Below are 18,202 nucleotides of genomic sequence, written 5' to 3' on the forward strand. Positions count from 1 at the left end.
GGTGTCATGGGGCACAGGAAAGAGCTCAGAGGATTTGATGGCAGCCTTTGGTGCTTTTCAGTGTCAAACTCTGCGCAGCCAGGAATGACCAAAGTGCTGCGGCGGCTGCTGTTTCAGGGGGTTGGGGGGAGCAGCCCCTGGCACCCGCTCACTCAGTCAGGCTGCTCAGACCTTGCTAAGTCTCTTTTCTTCTCACTTTGCCTCCCCCGGCCCATCTCTCCATTGCGGACACTCCCGCGCCGGGGAGCAACGGCCGCTCAGCCATCACCAAGTGCGCTAGTAAACGGGCTGCCTGTCATGTTCGATCACCGTCTGGGCCAGAGACGCTGTTTCTTCCTCACCCCATTCAGCTTGCTGACCCTACCTCCCCCCAGAACGCGCTCTGCCAGCGGGAGCCTGCTTCTCGCAGAGCCACACCAGTGCACCCCCTCCCTGCACGGCCCTGCTGCTCTCCAAGCACCTGCTTCCCAGCCCCGGCTCTCGTCCCTGTGGGTCGGCCCCCCGGGCTCACCTGCACAGCCCTCCTCAAGCCCCGCCCTGCAGCGAGCCCCACAAGAAACAGGGCCCTGAGGCTGGCCAGTGATGGCCCCTCAGCTGGTGACTGACAACAGAAACCCATGTCCCTGGAGTCCCTGGGCCCTGTCACTCAGCTGGGCCTGGTGCTAACCCTGTAGCCCCGTGATCCCCCCTTTCCTCCTCTTACGCACACGGATTGTGTGTTGGGAGCTCTTCAGGGCAGGGACCTTCGCTGTGTGTGCAGCGCCCAGCAACGGGGCCCAGACCCAGGATGTGGGTGCAAGGCTTCTCCCTGCTCTGCACCCTCTGCCTTGGCACCCCCCAGGGATCCCGGGGGTAGAGTGACCATACGTCTCGTTTTGGCCAGGACAGTCCCTTTTTTAAGCCCTGTCCCAACTTTTTTGGCAAAAGTGGGCGTTTGTCCCGTTTGTTCTTGCCGACTAGATCAGTTTGCAAGAGCAAATGGGACAAATGTCCACTTTTGTCAAAAATGTGGGGTGCGGTGCAAAGGAACATGGGGGGGGGCCGAGCAGCAACCCCAACCCAGTGCAGGGGGCAGCCAGGGCTGGAGTGAGTTGCGACCCCAGCCCAGTGCAGGGGGGCAGCCAGGGCTGGAGTGAGCGGAGACCCCAGCCTCGCTTGAGGAGGAGGGCTTGGGCAAGTGGGGAGGCCAGCCCTGTGGGGCGGGGGGTGGTGCAGTGTCCTGTTTTCCTTTTGGGGAGATATGGTCACCCTATCCGGGAGCATCCCTGGCACTGCACCCATAGGGGCTGTTCCCACTCAGCTGCTCGTGCCTTTTACCGGGTAGAGTCCCCAATCCCCAGCCAGAGTCAGCGCAGCCCGCAGGACTCCCGGCCTGGCTGGAGAGAGCATCCCTCAGCAGAGCCGCCTGTGTCCTGCGAGCTGCGTCTGGCCGAGTTGTGCTGCCCGCAGGGGCTGAGCAATCAAACCGCTCCAGCCCCCTGGCACCAGCACCCGCCCCCTGCACACAGGTGGGTCCTAGACTCCTCCCATCCCCACGGGCTCTGGCCTGGGGGCTGTGGCCCGGGGGCCAGCACCCGCCAGGGGTGAAGCTCTGATGCCTTATGTTTATGTTGAAGGCATAAAAAAGGGAGCCCAAAGGGACTTGTTCGTTGGCTGTGGCAGGTAACGTGGGTCCCTTGCGGCTCTGCAGCTGCCTGGTGTGGGCTTGCTGGGAAAGAATGAAACCCCGGGGCTGGGGAAGCCGGGAGCTCCCCCCAAGCCAGCCCCCTGACCCCCCCCCACAGCCAGCCCCCTGCCCCGCCCCCACAGCGCCCCCTGCTGGGAGCCCCCCCAGAGCTTTCCCCTGCCCCCCCACAGCGCCTCCTGCTGGGAGCTTCCCTCCAGCCAGCACCCTGCCCCGTCCCCATGGCACCCCCTGCTGGGAGCCCCCCAGAGCCACCCCCTGCCCTGCCCCCCACAGCGCACCCCACAGCCAGTGCCCTGCCCCGCCCCACAGCGCCCCCTGCTGGGAGTGCACCGTGGCCACAGCCATGCTGGTTTCTTGCCATGGTTTATAACGTGTGGATGATTCTGTTTGTTTGAAGAGCTGCCTCGGAGGGTGGTGGCTGACGGGGAGCTGAGGGCTGGGCTCCCTGCCCCTGGGCACACCTGGAGCCCTCCGGGCACAGGGAACAGCTGCGTTTCCTCCCCACGCTGCACAGAGCAGACGCTTCACCCAGAGGCCCCAAGAGGAGATACAAGCAGAGACAGGACCCCAGGGCAAGTACAGGAGCCTAAACAGCCAGCGCTGGGGCTGCAGGGTCAGGGCAGCCCCAGCTAGTAACCGTCCCCTGGCTGCCTGTGATTTTGCCTGCCCCACTGAGTCCCCTCTGTTGCCCCACACCGCCCAGGGGTGCTCCAGCCCCTTGCCGGGCTGGACTCCCCAGTGGACGTGTCCAGGAGGGTGGGGGCTGCAGGGACCAGCTGTTAACAGAAGTATTAATTTTAGTTACTGTTTGTGCCACTGCAAAGCTGCCATGGCAACCAGGAGAGGTTATACTGAGGGGCGGGGTGGGTCCCCCACCACACACAGACACTGGCCTCCTCTCCCAGCCCCCAACGCCCTCCCCCACAGCCCAGGGACCCCGTGTCTGAGCTCCAGAGAGGCTGCCTGTTCCTGGGTGCAGATTCCACTGACCTGTCCTGTTCTCGCTGGTGGGTTTGATGCGGATGGACTCCAGCGGCTCTGGAGGGGAGGGAAGGCCTGGCCTGGCCTGGGAGTGGGGAGGGCGGCTGGGCTGGGGCCCAATGCTCGGGGGCTGCAGGTTCTGCAGTAGTTCGTAGAGCCCGATTCCCCCACTTCTCCCATTGCTGGATGAGTTTCCTGCCTGGCTCACGTCCATCTGTCTGTCTCCCCAGGAACTTGCTGGACGTGGACACCTTCTCCAAGTCTGACCCTGGTACGTGTGGGGAGTGGAGCTAGCTAGGGGACCGGCCTCAGGGCGAAGTCCCTGGCAGGGCAGGCGGGCAACGTGTCCTGAGGGGGCAGCAAGGCCTGGGCAGCTGGTTCCTACGGGCTGTGCCTGGCGCTGCGTGGTGGCAGGGGTGTGTGATTGCGTTAAGCTGCACAGCCGGGACCGAGACAAACCTGTCCGGGGCAAGGGAGTGGGGGTGCGGGCAGCTGCGCAGCCCGGCGGGGCCCGTCAGCGGAGACGAGCACTAGGCCTCGTGGCAGACGCTGATTGTGAGACGGAGACTGGGGATGGAGCGCACGGTGTGTGCAGGGGGGATGGGCGGGCGTGCAGGGGGGATGCTTGGTGTGCTGCACAAGGGACACGCACAGTGTGTGCAGGGGGGATGGGGGGCGTGCAGGGGGGATGCTTGGTGTGCTGCACAAGGGACACGCACAGTGTGTGCGGGGGGATGGGCGGGCGTGCAGCGGGGATGCTTGGTGTGCTGCACAAGGGACACGCACAGTGTGTGCGGGGGGATGGGCGGGCGTGCAGCGGGGATGCTTGGTGTGCTGCACAAGGGACACGCACGGTGTGTGCAGGGGGATGGGGGGGTGGGCGTGCAGGGGGGATGCTTGGTGTGCTGCACAAGGGACACGCACAGTGTGTGCAGGGGGATGGGGGGGTGGGCGTGCAGGGGGGATGCTTGGTGTGCTGCACAAGGGACACGCACGGTGTGTGCAGGGGGATGGGCGGGCGGGCGTGCAGGGGGGATGCTTGGTGTGCTGCACAAGGGACACGCACAGTGTGTGCGGGGGGATGGGCGGGCGTGCAGCGGGGATGCTTGGTGTGCTGCACAAGGGACACGCACGGTGTGTGCAGGGGGATGGGCGGGCGGGCGTGCAGGGGGGATGCTTGGTGTGCTGCACAAGGGACACGCACAGTGTGTGCAGGGGGATGGGGGGGTGGGCGTGCAGCGGGGATGCTTGGTGTGCTGCACAAGGGACACGCACAGTGTGTACAGGGGGGATGGGCGGGCGTGCAGGGGGGATGCTTGGTGTGCTGCACAAGGGACACGCACGGTGTGTGCAGGGGGGATGGGCGGGCGTGCAGGGGGGATGCTTGGTGTGCTGCACAAGGGACACGCACGGTGTGTGCAGGGGGGATGGGCGGGCATGCAGCGGGGATGCTTGGTGTGCTGCACAAGGGACACGCACAGTGTGTGCGGGGGGATGGGCGTGCGTGCGGGGGGATGCTTGGTGTGCTGCACAAGGGACACGCACAGTGTGTGCAGGGGGGATGGGCGGGCGTGCAGGGGGGATGCTTGGTGTGCTGCACAAGGGACACGCACGGTGTGTGCAGGGGGATGGGTGGGCGTGCAGGGGGGATGCTTGGTGTGCTGCACAAGGGACACGCACATTGTGTGCAGGGGGGATGGGCGGGCGTGCGGGGGGATGCTTGGTGTGCTGCACAAGGGACACGCACAGTGTGTGCAGGGGGGATGGGCGGGCGTGCAGGGGGGATGCTTGGTGTGCTGCACAAGGGACACGCACGGTGTGTGCAGGGGGATGGGCGGGCGTGCAGGGGGGATGCTTGGTGTGCTGCACAAGGGACACGCACAGTGTGTACAGGGGGGATGGGCGGGCGTGCAGGGGGGATGCTTGGTGTGCTGCACAAGGGACACGCACAGTGTGTGCAGGGGGGATGGGCGGGCGTGCAGTGTTGGGGTGAGTAAGGTTAATGTGTATAAGTGTGAGGCACTATGTCTGTGGGTGCATGGAGCGTGATGTGCAAGGCATGTGTGTGCAGTGCGGGGTGTGCACATGTGCAGTGTGGGTGGTGATGTCACGGCCTGAGGGGGAGTCAGGGCCCGGCACCCCCACTTCCTGTGATTCACCGTGACTCTCGGCTGGCCAGTAGAAGAGCAGGTTTATTAGAGACGACAGGAACACAGTCCAGACCAGAGCTTGTGGGCACAAACAGGACCCCTTAGTCAGGCCCTTCTGGGGGGCAAGGAGCTTAGACCCCGTCTCTGCAGCTCTCTCCTCTTCCCCAGCCCACTCCAAAAACTGAAACCCCCTCCAGCCGACTCCCTCAGCCTCCTCCCCTGCTCCTCCTCCAGCCTTTGTCCAGATTCCCAGGCAGAAGGGGTCACCTGGACCCAACCCCCCTCCAAGCTCAGGTTACAGGCTCAGGTATCTTCCCAGGCAGTAAAGTCACCTCCTGCCATCCCATCACCAATGCAGACAGTCCCAGGAAACTCCCCTGCTACATTCCTAGGTCAGTCCACCCCCCTCCCTGCTGTATCACATCTCTCCCCCCTTCGAGACTGAACTGAGCGGGGTCACGCTGACCAGTGACCTGGGGAAGTTCGGGGCCCCCTCTCCGGGACAGCGCATCCACTATCAGGTTGGCACTTCCCTTCACGTGGACCACGTCCATGTCGTAATCCTGCAGGAGCAGGCTCCATCTCAGGAGTTTGGCGTTGGCTCCTTTCATCCGGTGCAGCCAGGTCAGGGGAGAGTGGTCGGTGTAGACGGTGAAGTGTCGCCCGAAGAGATATGGCTGGAGTTTCTTAAGGGCCCACACCATGGCCAGGCACTCCTTCTCGATGGCCACGTAGTGTTGCTCCCGGGGTAGCAACTTCTCGCTCAGGTACACGATGGGGTGTCTCTCCCCCTTTTCATCCTCCTGCATTAACACCGCCCCAGTCCCGTGTCTGAGGCGTCAGTGAACACCACAAAGGGCTTGTCAAAGTCTGGGTTTGCCAGAACTGGGCCACTGACCAGAGCCTCCTTCAGCGCCCGGAAAGCCTCCTGGCACTGCTTGGTCCAGACCACCTTGTCTGGCTTCCCCTTCTTGCATAGCTCCGTGATGGGGGTGGCGATGGCGCTAAAGTGGGGCACAAATCTTCGGTAGTATCCTGCCATCCCAATAAAGGCTTGGACCTGCTTTTTGGTGTGGGGAGCGGGCCAGTCTCTGATCACCTCCACCTTGGCTAGTTCCGGCTTTAGGTGGCCGCTCCCCACCTGATGGCCCAGGTAAGATACTTCAGCCATCCCCACCTTGCACTTCTCCGCTTTTACAGTCAGCCCAGCCCCCTGGAGTCGGTCCAGCACTTGTCTAACCTGGGACACGTGGTCCTCCCACGTCTGGCTAAAGACACAGATGTCATCAATATACGCCACGGCAAAACTCTCCATCCCCCTCAGTAGCTGGTCCACCAGGCGCTGGAAGGTGGCCGGCGCTCCCTTGAGGCCGAAAGGCAGGGTCAGGAACTCAGAGCCCCAGAGGGGTGATAAAGGCCGATTTCAGCCGGGCATCTGCATCCAGCGGCACTTGCCAGTAGCCCTTTGTAAGGTCCATGGTGGTAAGGTACCGAGCTCCTCCCAGCTTGTCTAGGAGCTCATCAGGCCTGGGCATGGGGTAGGCATCCCATACAGTGATGGCATTGAGCGTCCGATAGTCCACACAGAACCGGACCGACCCATCCTTTTTGGGGACCAGCACCACCGGCGAGGCCCAAGGGCTGGCCGATAGCTGGATCACCCCCAAAGCCAGCATGTCCTGGACCTCTCTTTCCAGGTCCTGAGCAGTTTTCCCTGTGACTTGGAAGGGGGAGCATCTTATCAGCGGGTGCGACCCTCTCTGCACACGGTGGACAGTTAGATTAGTGTGTCCAGGCTGGTTGGAAAACAGCTGTCGGTACGGATGCAGCACCCCCCGACCTCAGCTTGCTGGGCAGGGGTTAGCTGATCCGAGAGGGGAATTGTTTCCAGGGGGGAACCAGCTCTGGTCCCAGGGAATAGATCCACTAAAGGGTCATCTCCCTGCTCTTCCCACTGTCCACACACGGCCAACACCACATTCCCCCTGGCATAATATGGCTTCATCATATTCACATGGTACACCCGGCGGTGGTGCGCCCGGTTCGACAGCTCCTCCACATAGTTTACCTCATTGAGCTGCTTGACGACCTTGAAAGGGCCCTCCCAGGCAGCCTGTAGTTTGTTCTTTCTCACGGGGATGAGAACCATCACCTGATCCCCAGTGGCGTAGGCACGGGCCCGTGCCGTGCGGTCATACCAGACCTTCTGCTTCCTCTGGGCTCTGGCCAGATTCTCCCTGGCCAGGCCCATGAGTTCAGCCAGTCTCTCTCGGAAGATCAGGACATACTCCACCACTGACTCCCCATCGGGAGTGGCCTCCCCCTCCCACTCGTCTCTCATCAGGTCCAGGGGGCCCCTCACCCTCCTGCCATATAACAGTTCGAAAGGCGAAAATCCGGTAGACTCCTGGGGCACCTCCCTGTACGCGAACAGCAGGTGAGGTAAGTACTTGTCCCAATCCTGTGGGTGCTGGTTCATAAAGGTTTTCAGCATCATCTTTAGCGTCCCGTTGAACCTCTCCACCAGCCCATTGGACTGGGGGTGATACGCTGAGGCCCAGTCGTGCCGGACCCCACATTTCTCCCACAAGCACCGGAGCAGGGCCGACATGAAGTTGGAGCCTTGGTCTGTCTAGACTTCCTTGGGGAACCCCACTCGGCTGAAAATGGTCAGGAGCATCGGCCACGGCGTCTGCTTCAATGGAAGCTAAGGGCACTGCCTCCGGGTAGTGGGTGGCAAAATCTACCACCACCAGAATGTATTTCTTCCCCGACCGGGTCGTCTTGCTGAGAGGCCCCACGATGTCCATGGCCACCTTCTGGAAAGGCTCCTCTATGATGGGCAAAGGTCTCAAAGCCGCTTTCCCCTTGTCCCGGGCCTTCCCCACCCTCTGACAAGGGTCACAGGATCGGCAATACTGCCGGACCGTGGTAAAGACCCCGGGCCAGTAAAAGTTCTGTAGCAACCTCTGCTGGGGGCGCCGGATTCCCTGGTGCCCTGCGAGGGGGATGTCATGGGCCAGGTACAGGAGCCTGCGGCGATACTTCTGGGGGACCCCCAGCTGCCTCCTGATCCCACAGGACTCTACTTCCCTTGTGGGAGCCCATTCTCGGTACAGGAACCCCTTCTCCCACAGGAACCTCTCCTGGCAGCCTCTCCTCATGGTCCGTCCCACACTGAGGTCGGCCAGGTCCCTGAGCTTCCGCAAGGAGGGATCTTTCCTCAACTCGGCCTGGAACTCAGCGGCTGGGGAAGGGATGGGGCCCGGTTCCCTCTCACTGGCCGGGTCTGAGGCCTCAGCCTCTCTGAGCCATGCCCCTCGGCCCTCCCTTCCCACCAAGGTAGGGTCCTGCGCCTCCAGTGTGGTACCCTCCCCACGGTCAGGGCACAGTGCCCCTCACCGGCTCTGGCTACGGGTCACGACCAGGGTATTCTGGGGGTTGCTTGGCCAGTCCTCTAGGTCTCCCCCCATCAAAACTTCAGCAGGCAAATGGTGGTGTACCCCCACATCCTTGAGGCCCTCCTTGGCCCCCCATTTCAGGTGTACCCTTACCGTAGGCACCTTGAATGGGGTCCCGCCCACCCTGTCAGGGTCAGGTAGGTGTTGGGCACCACCCGATCTGGGGCCACCACCTCGGGCCGGGCCAGCGTCACCTCCATGCCCGTATCCCAGTATCCATTGACCTTCCTCCCATCCACCTCCAGGGGAACAAGGCACTCGCTCTGGAGGGACAGCCCTGCGCCCATCCTGTAAACTGAGGACCTTGAGTCCGGGGCATCCAGCCCCCCAGAGGAGCTGGTCTGGGGCACTCCTCCCTCCTGAGCAGTTGGTAAGCTGCCAGCCTCCCTTGCCTGGGAAGCCTGCTCCTCGTCCAGCTGGGTCCCTACCCAGTTAACCCTGTGTGGGTTTGGTCTGCTCAGACTGCCCCTGAGCTTGGGGCACTGGGTCTGTATGTGGCCTTTCCGGCCACAGTGATAGCAGCTCAGGTCCCATTGGTCCCCTCAAGTGGGTCGGTTGGTCCTGATGCTGGATGTTCTCCTTGGGATGGGGTGCTCTACATTCCCCCTTTGGGAGGTCCCATGGTGACTCTCTCTCTCTGCATCGTGGGGGGCCTCTTCGTTTGGGGTTCCTCCCTGCCACTCCCCGACTGACTGTTCACAAACTCGTCGGCCAGCTGCCCTGCGTGCTGGGGGTTCTCTGGCTTTTTGTCCACCAGCCACAGCCTCAGGTCGGAAGGGCACTGTTCATACAGTTGCTCCAGAACAATGAGGTCAAGCAGGTCCTCCTTCGTCCGGGCCCCATCTGCCCACTTGCAGGCATATCCCTGCATCTGGAGGGCCAGTTGTAGATATGTGCCCTCAGGCATTTTATGCTGGCTCCAGAGCCTTCTCTGGTACATGTCGGGAGTCAGCCCAAACTCGCAGAGCAGGGCCTGTTTGAACAGTTCATAGTCCCCTACCTCCGCCCCTTTCATTCGGCTGTACACCTCCACGGCTTTGGGGTCCAGTAAGGGGGTGAGAAACTGGAGCCTGTCTGCTGGGTCAACCCAGTGAATCTCACAGGCGTTCTCAAAGGCATTCAGGAAGCTATCGATGTCCTCCTCTCCTTACGCTGGGCCAGGACGCACTTATCAAATCTCCATGCAGTCCTGGGTCCCCCATCACTCACCAAAGCCGGGGCCTCGCTGCTCCTCAGCCTGGCCAGCTCCAGCTCATGCTGACGCTGCCTTTCGCGACCCTCTCACACTTTTTCGCGATCTTCCAACTCTCTCAATTTTATCTCCCTCTCCCATTCCAGCCGCCTCAGCTCCAGGGATGGAGAACTCTGCTGGAGGATCCCCTGCTGGCTGCTGGGTCAGGGTGCCTTCGGTATTCTCTGGGGTCCTCCCAGCCCCTCCCCTAGGCATAGGTAGGGGGGTCTCGGGATGCCCTTGGCTGCAATCTGACCCCTCCCAGCCGGGTCAGGCACCAGGGCCCATGTTGCATCTGCTAGGCTGCTTCCCTCAGAGGCAGGGATCGGTGCATCCAAGCGATCCTCCTCCTCCAGCTGGGCAATCAGGTGTTCTTTGGTGAGCCTTCCAATGTGCAGCCCCCTCTGCCTGCTCAGCTCCACCAGGTTGCTCTTAAGGCGCTTAGCGTACATCTCCCTGGTGGCCACGAGCAGGCCTGGGTGCTCGAGCTGCAGTGTCCAGGAGGAACCCCTACTGTGCCAACCCTTCTCCAGGTCACCACCCCTCTTCCAAGGTCAAGCCACAGACTCCTCCACCCCTGAGACTGCTCACTGCAGTGTCCAAGGGGACCCCATTATTGCAACAGTCCTTCTTGCTGGTCACACACTCCCAGGGGTTAAGCATAGCTCCTTCGCCCCCCAAACCCACTCCTCTCTGACTCTTCAGCACACCTGGTTCCTGTCAATCCCCCTTTGTTTTACTGTTCCCCAGTCACTTACTGCAGGAAGCACCATCCATGGGGTGCAGTAGATCCCACCTCTGACAGCAGTTGTCATGGAGATTGGGGAGGTCAGGGCCCTGCACCCCCACTTCCTGTGATTCACCGTGACTCTCAGCCAGCCAGTAGAACAGAAGGTTTATTAGAGATGACAGGAAAACAGTCCAGACCAGAGCTTGCAGGCATAAACAGGACCCCTTAGTCAGGCCCTTCTGGGGGGTAGAGCACTTAGACCCCCGCTCTGCGACTCTTTCCTCTTCCCCAGCCCACTCCAAAAACTGAAACCCCTCCAGCCGACTCCCCCAGCCTCCCCCCAGTTCCTCCTTCAGCCTTTGTCCAGTTTCCCCAGGTGGAAGGTGTCACCTGGACCCAACCCCCCTCCCAACTCAGGTTACAGACTCAGGTATCATCCCAGGCAGTGAAGTCACTCCCTGCTATCTCATCACTGATCAGACAGTCCCAGTAAACTCCCCTGCCACATTCCTAGTTCAATCCGCCCCACTCAGTCCCTGCTGCATCATAGGTGGGATGGGATGTGCAGTGCAGTGGGATGGTGTCCATGAGGTGTGCATGTGCGAGTGTGTGGTGGTGGAGTGCACATGCAGTGTGTGCACAGAGGAGTGGGGTGTGCAATGTGTAGGGGCGAAGTGTGTATGTGCAGTGAGGTGTGTGTATACTCACTGTGATGTGCAAAGTATGCATGCACAGTGGCAGGTACATGAGGTGTGTGTGCCATGGGGGAGTGTGTGTGAGACATGCAGTTGGATGGAGTGTATCAGGGGTGCAGTGTGTGAGGCATGCAGTGGGATGGGGTGTGTCAGCAGATGCAGTGTGAGAGACACGCAGTGGGATAGGTATGTTGGCGGATGCAGTGTGTGAGACATGCAGTGGGACGGGGTGTTTCGGGGGTGCAGTGTGAGAGACATGCAGTGGAATGGGTGTGTTGGCGGATGCAGTGTGTGAGGCATGCAGTGGGACGGGGTGTTTCAGGGGTGCAGTGTGTGAGGCATGCAGTGGGACGGGGTGTTTCGGGGGTGCAGTGTGAGAGACATGCAGTGGAATGGGTGTGTTGGCGGATGCAGTGTGTGAGGCATGCAGTGGGACGGGGTGTTTTGGGGGTGCAGTGTGAGAGACATGCAGTGGAATGGGTGTGTTGGCGGATGCAGTGTGTGAGGCATGCAGTGGGATGGGGTGTTTCAGGGGTGCAGTGTGTGAGGCATGCAGTGGGACGGGGTGTTTCGGGGGTGCAGTGTGTGCGGCATGCAGTGGAATGGGTGTGTTGGCGGATGCAGTGTGTGAGGCATGCAGTGGGACGGGGTGTTTCGGGGGTGCAGTGTGAGAGACATGCAGTGGAATGGGTGTGTTGGCGGATGCAGTGTGTGAGGCATGCAGTGGGATGGGGTGTTTCAGGGGTGCAGTGTGTGCGGCATGCAGTGGGACGGGGTGTTTCGGGGGTGCAGTGTGAGAGACATGCAGTGGGATGGCTGTGTTGGCGGATGCAGTGTGTGAGGCATGCAGTGGGACGGGGTGTTTCAGGGGTGCAGTGTGTGCGGCATGCAGTGGGATGGGGTGTTTCGGGGGTGCAGTGTGAGAGACATGCAGTGGGATGGCTGTGTTGGCGGATGCAGTGTGAGAGACATGCAGTGGGATGGGGTGTTTCAGGGGTGCAGTGTGTGCGGCATGCAGTGGGATGGGGTGTTTCGGGGGTGCAGTGTGAGAGACATGCAGTGGGATGGCTGTGTTGGCGGATGCAGTGTGAGAGACATGCAGTGGGATGGGGTGGCTTCTGATGCAGAGGCAGTCATTAACCCCGCGCTCTCCTCTCTGCAGTAGTGGTTCTGTTCATCCACGGGAGCGGCAGCAAGGAGTGGAGGGAGGTGAGTGAGCGCAGTGGGGCCCGTCCCAGTGCCCGGAGCCAGCACTCTGCCCCCGCTGCAGCAGGGGTCGATGTTTGTCCTGCTCTGGCACAGGCCGGGCATGAGAAGGGCAAAGACCTTCTGCTGCCCTGGGCTCCTTATGCGGGGCTCGGGAGACCCGCTTGCCACCCCAGCTCCACTGCCAATGCGCCCATCTAGCCCTGTGCCCCCCACCCCCAAGCAAGTCAGTGGGCTCATCTGCCACGGCTGAGTCTTTGTCAAGGAGCTAGCAGAGCTGAGCACCCACCTCTCCGCCAGCTGGCCACCGACCGGCTGGAAGTCCAGGGTGGGACTTAGCCACCTGACCTTGTCTCCTCCCCCTCCCCTGGAGCCCAGCCCCAAGCCCAGTGGCTCTGAGTCGTTTTCAGAGAGGGTTCCTTGTCTCACTCCTTCATAGCCCAGGGCCTGGCTGCTGAGCAGGGCCGCTGGCTCCCCGGTCACCCCGAGGGTGCTGTGTTGGCAGCAGAGCGGGCAGCTCACAGTGCAGTGAGCAGCCTGGGCCCCCTCCTCTGCACCACTGAGCTGCCCGTCTGGCAGCCTGTTCGCTTCAGGTGGGGGCTAGTTCTCAGCTTTGCCGCAGGGCGTCTCCTTCCCCTGTGCCAGCACCATGCGCCCTGCAGAGGCCCCACCAGTGGCCCTGACGGGGGAGGGCAGCCCCAGGCTCCTGCCCTGGGCTCAGGTCATGGGGTGGGGAGGGCTGAGTGGCCAGAAGCAAAGTCTCCTGCTGCTCCCCTCGAGCCGGGGCTGAGCCCTGCAGGCCTGGGGATTTCCAGTCCGTCCTCGGCCCAGCACAGATCAGTCAGAGGTGGGGCCTCGGGGCTGGGCTGCCCAGGGACCGGAATAGACTCTTGCTGGGGGCTGCCCCTGCTCCACTAGCCAGTCTGAGCAGCGCCCACCCATAGCTCCACGCGTCCCTGCACTCCGGGCACCGGCTCAGGAGCAACAGCGCGGCCCCTGGCCTGGCCGGGGGTTACCCAGCGCCCCCTTGCTGCAGGGCTGGGCCTGCCCCACTCCGATCCCTGCGGGGGCTCCCAGCCAGGGCCACCTAATCCCCTGCTCTGCTAAACAGGCCCATATGGCCACCTGCTCCCACACTAATGATCTGGCTCTGCCATTGGCCTTAATCCCAGGGAATCTGGATTACAGGCCAGGGAGGCAGCAGAAATTAAACGAGGGGCTCTGGGGGACAGCCCCTTCCTCACATACATGCTGGGACCCCAGGGCCATGGCCACATGGCCCCAGGTGGCCCCTCTGGGTTGGGTGCTGTCCCCTCACCCCCTTCTCCCCTCAGTTTGGACGCACCGAAGTGATTGACAACACCCTGAACCCCGACTTCGTCCGCAAGTTCGTCCTTGATTATTTCTTTGAGGAGAAGCAGAATCTGCGCTTTGATGTGTGAGTGAAACCTGCTCCCCCTCCTCCACCTGATGCCTCTCCCCCACCCTGCCTCGGCTCCCCCCTGCCCAGTTCCCCTGTCCTGTCCCACCTCTGCTTCCCCCTGCCTGCTCCCCTCCCCCACCTGATCCACGTCCCCCTGCTCTTCCTCTGATCCCCACACAAGGTCTCCCTCCCTCACCCTGCCTTGGCTCCTCCTGCCTGGCCCCCCTGCCCTGCCTCAGGTCCCACCTGCCCAGTTCCCCTCCCCAATCCCATCTTGGCTACCCCCCACACCTGGTCCCCCTCCCCACCCTGCCTCGGCTCTGCTCACTCCCTGCTTTCCCACTTGGCCCTTAGTCGGAGACCAGGTGATTTGTGGTATGGCTGCCAACCGGGCCAAAGTGGACTCCTGACTGGGGAAACTGGAGGTGGGGTTGCAGAGCTCTGGGGCGGTTGTGGTATGACAGACGTGGTGGCCATCGTGTGACACGGCAGGACAGTTGCAGTGTCCTGGGACATGGCAGGGTGGCTGCGGGGTGGCGTGGCGGAGCGGCTGTGGCATGGCGGGGTGGTAGTGGCGGTTGCAGTGTGGCGGGGTGGTGTGGTGGGGTGGTAGTGGCGGTGGGGGGTGGTGTGGCGGGGTGGTAGTGGTGGAGGGGGGTGGCGTGGCGGTGGGGGGTGGCGTGGCGTGGTGGTAGTGGCGGTTGCAGTGTGGCGGGGTGGCGTGGCGGGGTGGTAGTGGCGGTGGGGGGTGGCATGGCGGTGGGGGGTGGCGTGGCGGGGTGGTAGTGCTGGTTGCAGTGTGGCGGGGTGGCGTGGCGGGGTGGTAGTGGCGGTCGGGGGTGGCGTGGCGGTGGGGGGGTGGCATGGCGGTGGGGGGTGGCGTGGTGGGGTGGTAGTGGTGGTTGCAGTGTGGCGGGGTGGTAGTGGCGGTGGGGGGTGGCGTGGCAGGGTGGTAGTGGCGGTGGGGGTTGGTAGTGGCAGTGGGGGGTGGCATGGCGGGGTGGTAGTGGCGGTGGGGGGTGGCGTGGCGGGGTGGTAGTGGCGGTTGCAGTGTGGCGGGGTGGTAGTGGCGGTGGGGGGTGGCGTGGCGGGGTGGTAGTGGCAGAGGGGGGTGGCGTGGCGGTGGGGGGTGGCGTGGTGTGGTGGTAGTGGCGGTTGCAGTGTGGCAGGGTGGTAGTGGCGGTGGGGTTGGCGTGGTGGGGTGGTAGTGGCGGTTGCAGTGTGGCGGGGTGGTAGTGGCGGTGGGGTTGGCGTGGTGGGGTGGTAGTGGCGGAGGGGGGTGGCGTGGCGGTGGGGGGTAGCGTGGCGTCGTGGTAGTGGCGGTTGCAGTGTGGCGGGGTGGTAGTGGCGGAGGGGGGTGGCGTGGCGGTGGGGGGTAGCGTGGCGGGGTGGTAGTGGCGGTTGCAGTGTGGCGGGGTGGCGTGGCGGGGTGGTAGTGGCGGTGGGGGTGGCGTGGCGGTGGGGGGTGGCGTGGCGGGGTGGTAGTGATGGTTGCAGTGTGGCGGGGTGGCGTGGCGGGGTGGTAGTGGCGGTCGGGGGTGGCGTGGCGGTGGGGGGTGGCATGGCGGTGGGGGTGGCGTGGTGGGGTGGTAGTGGTGGTTGCAGTGTGGCGGGGTGGTAGTGGCGGTGGGGGGTGGCGTGGCAGGGTGGTAGTGGCGGTGGGGGTTGGTAGTGGCAGTGGGGGGTGGCATGGCGGGGTGGTAGTGGCGGTGGGGGGTGGCGTGGCGGGGTGGTAGTGGCGGTTGCAGTGTGGCGGGGTGGTAGTGGCGGTGGGGGGTGGCGTGGCGGTGGGGGGTGGCGTGGCGTGGTGGTAGTGGCGGTTGCAGTGTGGCGGGGTGGTAGTGGCGGTGGGGTTGGCGTGGTGGGGTGGTAGTGGCGGTTGCAGTGTGGCGGGGTGGTAGTGGCGGTGGGGTTGGCGTGGTGGGGTGGTAGTGGCGGTTGCAGTGTGGCGGGGTGGTAGTGGCAGTGGGGGGTGGCGTGGTGGGGTGGTAGTGGCGGAGGGGGGTGGCGTGGCGGTGGGGGGTAGCGTGGCGTGGTGGTAGTGGCGGTTGCAGTGTGGCGGGGTGGTGTGGTGGGGTGGTAGTGGTGGTGGGGGGTGGTGTGGCGGGGTGGTAGTGGCGGAGGGGGGTGGCGTGGCGGTGGGGGGTAGCGTGGCGTGGTGGTAGTGGCGGTTGCAGTGTGGCGGGGTGGTAGTGGCGGTGGGGGGTGGTAGTGGCAGTGGGGGGTGGCATGGCGGGGTGGTAGTGGCGGTTGCAGTGTGGCGGGGTGGTAGTGGCGGTGGGGGGTGGCGTAGCGGGGTGGTAGTGGCGGTGGGGGGTGGTAGTGGCAGTGGAGGGTGGCGTGGCGGGGTGGTAGTGGCGGTGGGGGTGGCGTGGCGGGGTGGTGTGGCGGTGGGGGTGGCGTGGCGAGGTGGTAGTGGCGGTGGGGGGTGGCGGGGTGGTAGTGGCGGTGGGGGGTGGTAGTGGCAGTGGGGGGTGGCATGGCGGGGTGGTAGTGGCAGTGGGGGGTGGCGTGGCGGGGTGGCGTGGCGGTGGGGGGTGGCGTGGAGAGGTGGTAGTGGCGGTTGCAGTGTGGCGGGGTGGTAGTGGCGGTGGGGGGTGGTGTGGCGGGGTGGTAGTGGCGGTGGGGGGTGGCGTGGCGGTGGGGGGTGGCGTGGCGGTGGGGGGTGGCGTGGCGGGGTGGTAGTGGCGGTGGGGGGTGGCGTGGCGGTGGGGGGTGGCGTGGCGGGGTGGTAGTGGCGGTGGGGGTGGCGTGGCGGGGTGGTAGTGGCGGTGGGGGGTGGCGGGGTGGCGTGGCGGGCTGGCTGCAGCAAGGCAGGGCAGTTGCCATGCTGCTCCCAGGGTTCCTGACTCTGCCGTAGTCAGAAACAGAAGCTCTTCGGGCCAGCGTGTAACAGGGGCCGGCCTGAAGTCGTCATGACACTGGAACTCAGGGTAGGAGCCCAGTGGTGCGAACACCCAGCAGCGCCCGGGGTGGGCGAGAACATGAGACGGGGGGGCTGGAGAACAGCTGTGTCTGGTGCCAGGGGGCACATCTGGGCCTGTCTCTGATCTGTCTGTGCAGTGCCCAGCGCAGCTCGGGAACTCCAGGAGGACCCAGCTTCCAGCGGCCGGAGGACACCGTGGGAGCCGGTGCTTGTCCTTGGCCGGAGGGTGCTCCCAGTCGCTGAGCTGTGCAGCCCCAGCTGTGTGTCCGGAGTAGTGGCCTATGAGAAGGGGTCCAGGAGCCTCTCCGGGCTCTCAGGCCTCTCCGGGCACTGCTGGGTGTCAGGGCAGCCACCAGGCGCCAGCCTCCATCACCTGCTGGGCTTGGCTGTGCTCAGGGCCCTGCATGTGGGGCCCTATAGCCCCCATCCCGTGCCAGCAATGCCCCGGACAGAGCTCATTCCTGGGTGAGGAGGGCTGATGGGCGGGGGGGACGGGACTCCGACTGGAGCAGCACTGTGGGGGTCCTGCACCCATTGCAGGGTTCTCACGGCTCTCCTCTCTTCCCCCCAAGCTACAACGTGGACTCCAAGAGCTGCAACATCTCTAAACACGTGAGTATGGACCCGGCTCTGCCTGCAGGCTCAGCCCCCCGCTCTGCCCTTCCGGACTCAGCCCCTGGTTCCGCCCTCCTCCCGGATTCAGCCCTGCCCTTGGGCTCAGCCCCCAGATTTGCCCTCCCTCCCCTGGGCTCAGCCCTCCCCCTTGTGCCTTGCGGGTCCCTTGTTTTGCCATGTTGCTGGACCAGTGAGACGCTGAGGCTCTGTGACCTACGGGGTGGGGGGCGGGAGGTGTCAGGGTCTCCCCAGCTGTGAGTGCAGAGGCAGCTTGTCCTTGTTTGTAGGGGGCACCTCGCAGCCGCACTGCACAGATGGGAGCTGCGGCCTGGCGAGGCAGGGACTGGCCAGAGACCGCCCAGGGCATGTGTGGCCGAGCAGGGGCTGAGCCCGGTTTCCAGGCAGTGCCCTGGGCGCTGGCCCGGGAGCAGCTGGCCGTCTGGTCCTGGCAGGAGAGCGCAGTGCGGGCGCTGTGTGCCCAAGGAGCTGCACTGCGTACCTGGCACAGAGAACATGGGCCTTGTCCCTGGCCGCCGCTTGGCCCCACTCACCCAGGCTCTGACACCAGCTCTCCGGCATCCCCTCCCTGCTGCTCTCCAGAGCCTGCCCCCAGGGTGCCTGGCTGGATCCGGTGCTGCCTGTGGCCCAGAGCGTGGCTCTGTGTGAGTGATGGGGCGACCCACTACCTGCTGCTGGCCCTCGGGGGGGCAGCCCGGGCTCCATCCTCACCCTGTCTAACCTGCTCTCTCTCTGCTGCCCACCCTGGGACCACAGAAGGTACGTGCCTCTCCTGCCCCCCGCGGCAAACAGGCAAAGCACAGCCGGGAGCAAGAACTGGGCTGGGGGAGCCCCAGGTGGGCAGGGGTCTTTTGTCACCAGGGACTGAACCAGGATGTTGCCAGGATGGGCAAGGAAGGGTGTCCCTAGCCTCTGTTTGTCAGAGGGTGGAGATGGATGGCAGGAGAGAGATCACTGATTCACTGAATGTTAGGTTCACTCCCTCTGGGGCACCTGGCACTGGCCACTGTCGGCAGCCAGGACACTGGGCTGGATGGACCTTTGGTCTGACCCAGTCTGGCCGTTCTTATGGTAACCCC

The 18,202-nt window shown here is 63.9% G+C and overlaps 1 protein-coding gene across 3 annotated transcripts in view; it reads left to right on the plus strand.

Annotated features, from left to right (window-relative positions):
- The window catches only part of CPNE9 (copine family member 9), a 43,383-nt gene that overhangs the window by 3,839 nt on the left and 21,342 nt on the right, over window positions 1–18,202 (plus strand). For all 3 annotated transcript variants that reach the window (XM_084635104.1, XM_084635103.1, XM_084635105.1), the window contains exons 2-5: window positions 2,899–2,939; window positions 12,098–12,144; window positions 13,476–13,579; window positions 17,063–17,102. In XM_084635104.1, the coding sequence (XP_084491230.1) occupies window positions 2,899–2,939; window positions 12,098–12,144; window positions 13,476–13,579; window positions 17,063–17,102 (232 nt within the window). The remainder of the gene's footprint in view (window positions 1–2,898; window positions 2,940–12,097; window positions 12,145–13,475; window positions 13,580–17,062; window positions 17,103–18,202) is intronic.

Source organism: Lepidochelys olivacea (genome assembly GCF_965140295.1).
Source record: "Lepidochelys olivacea isolate rLepOli2 genome assembly, chromosome: 7".
Taxonomy (NCBI): domain Eukaryota; kingdom Metazoa; phylum Chordata; order Testudines; family Cheloniidae; genus Lepidochelys; species Lepidochelys olivacea.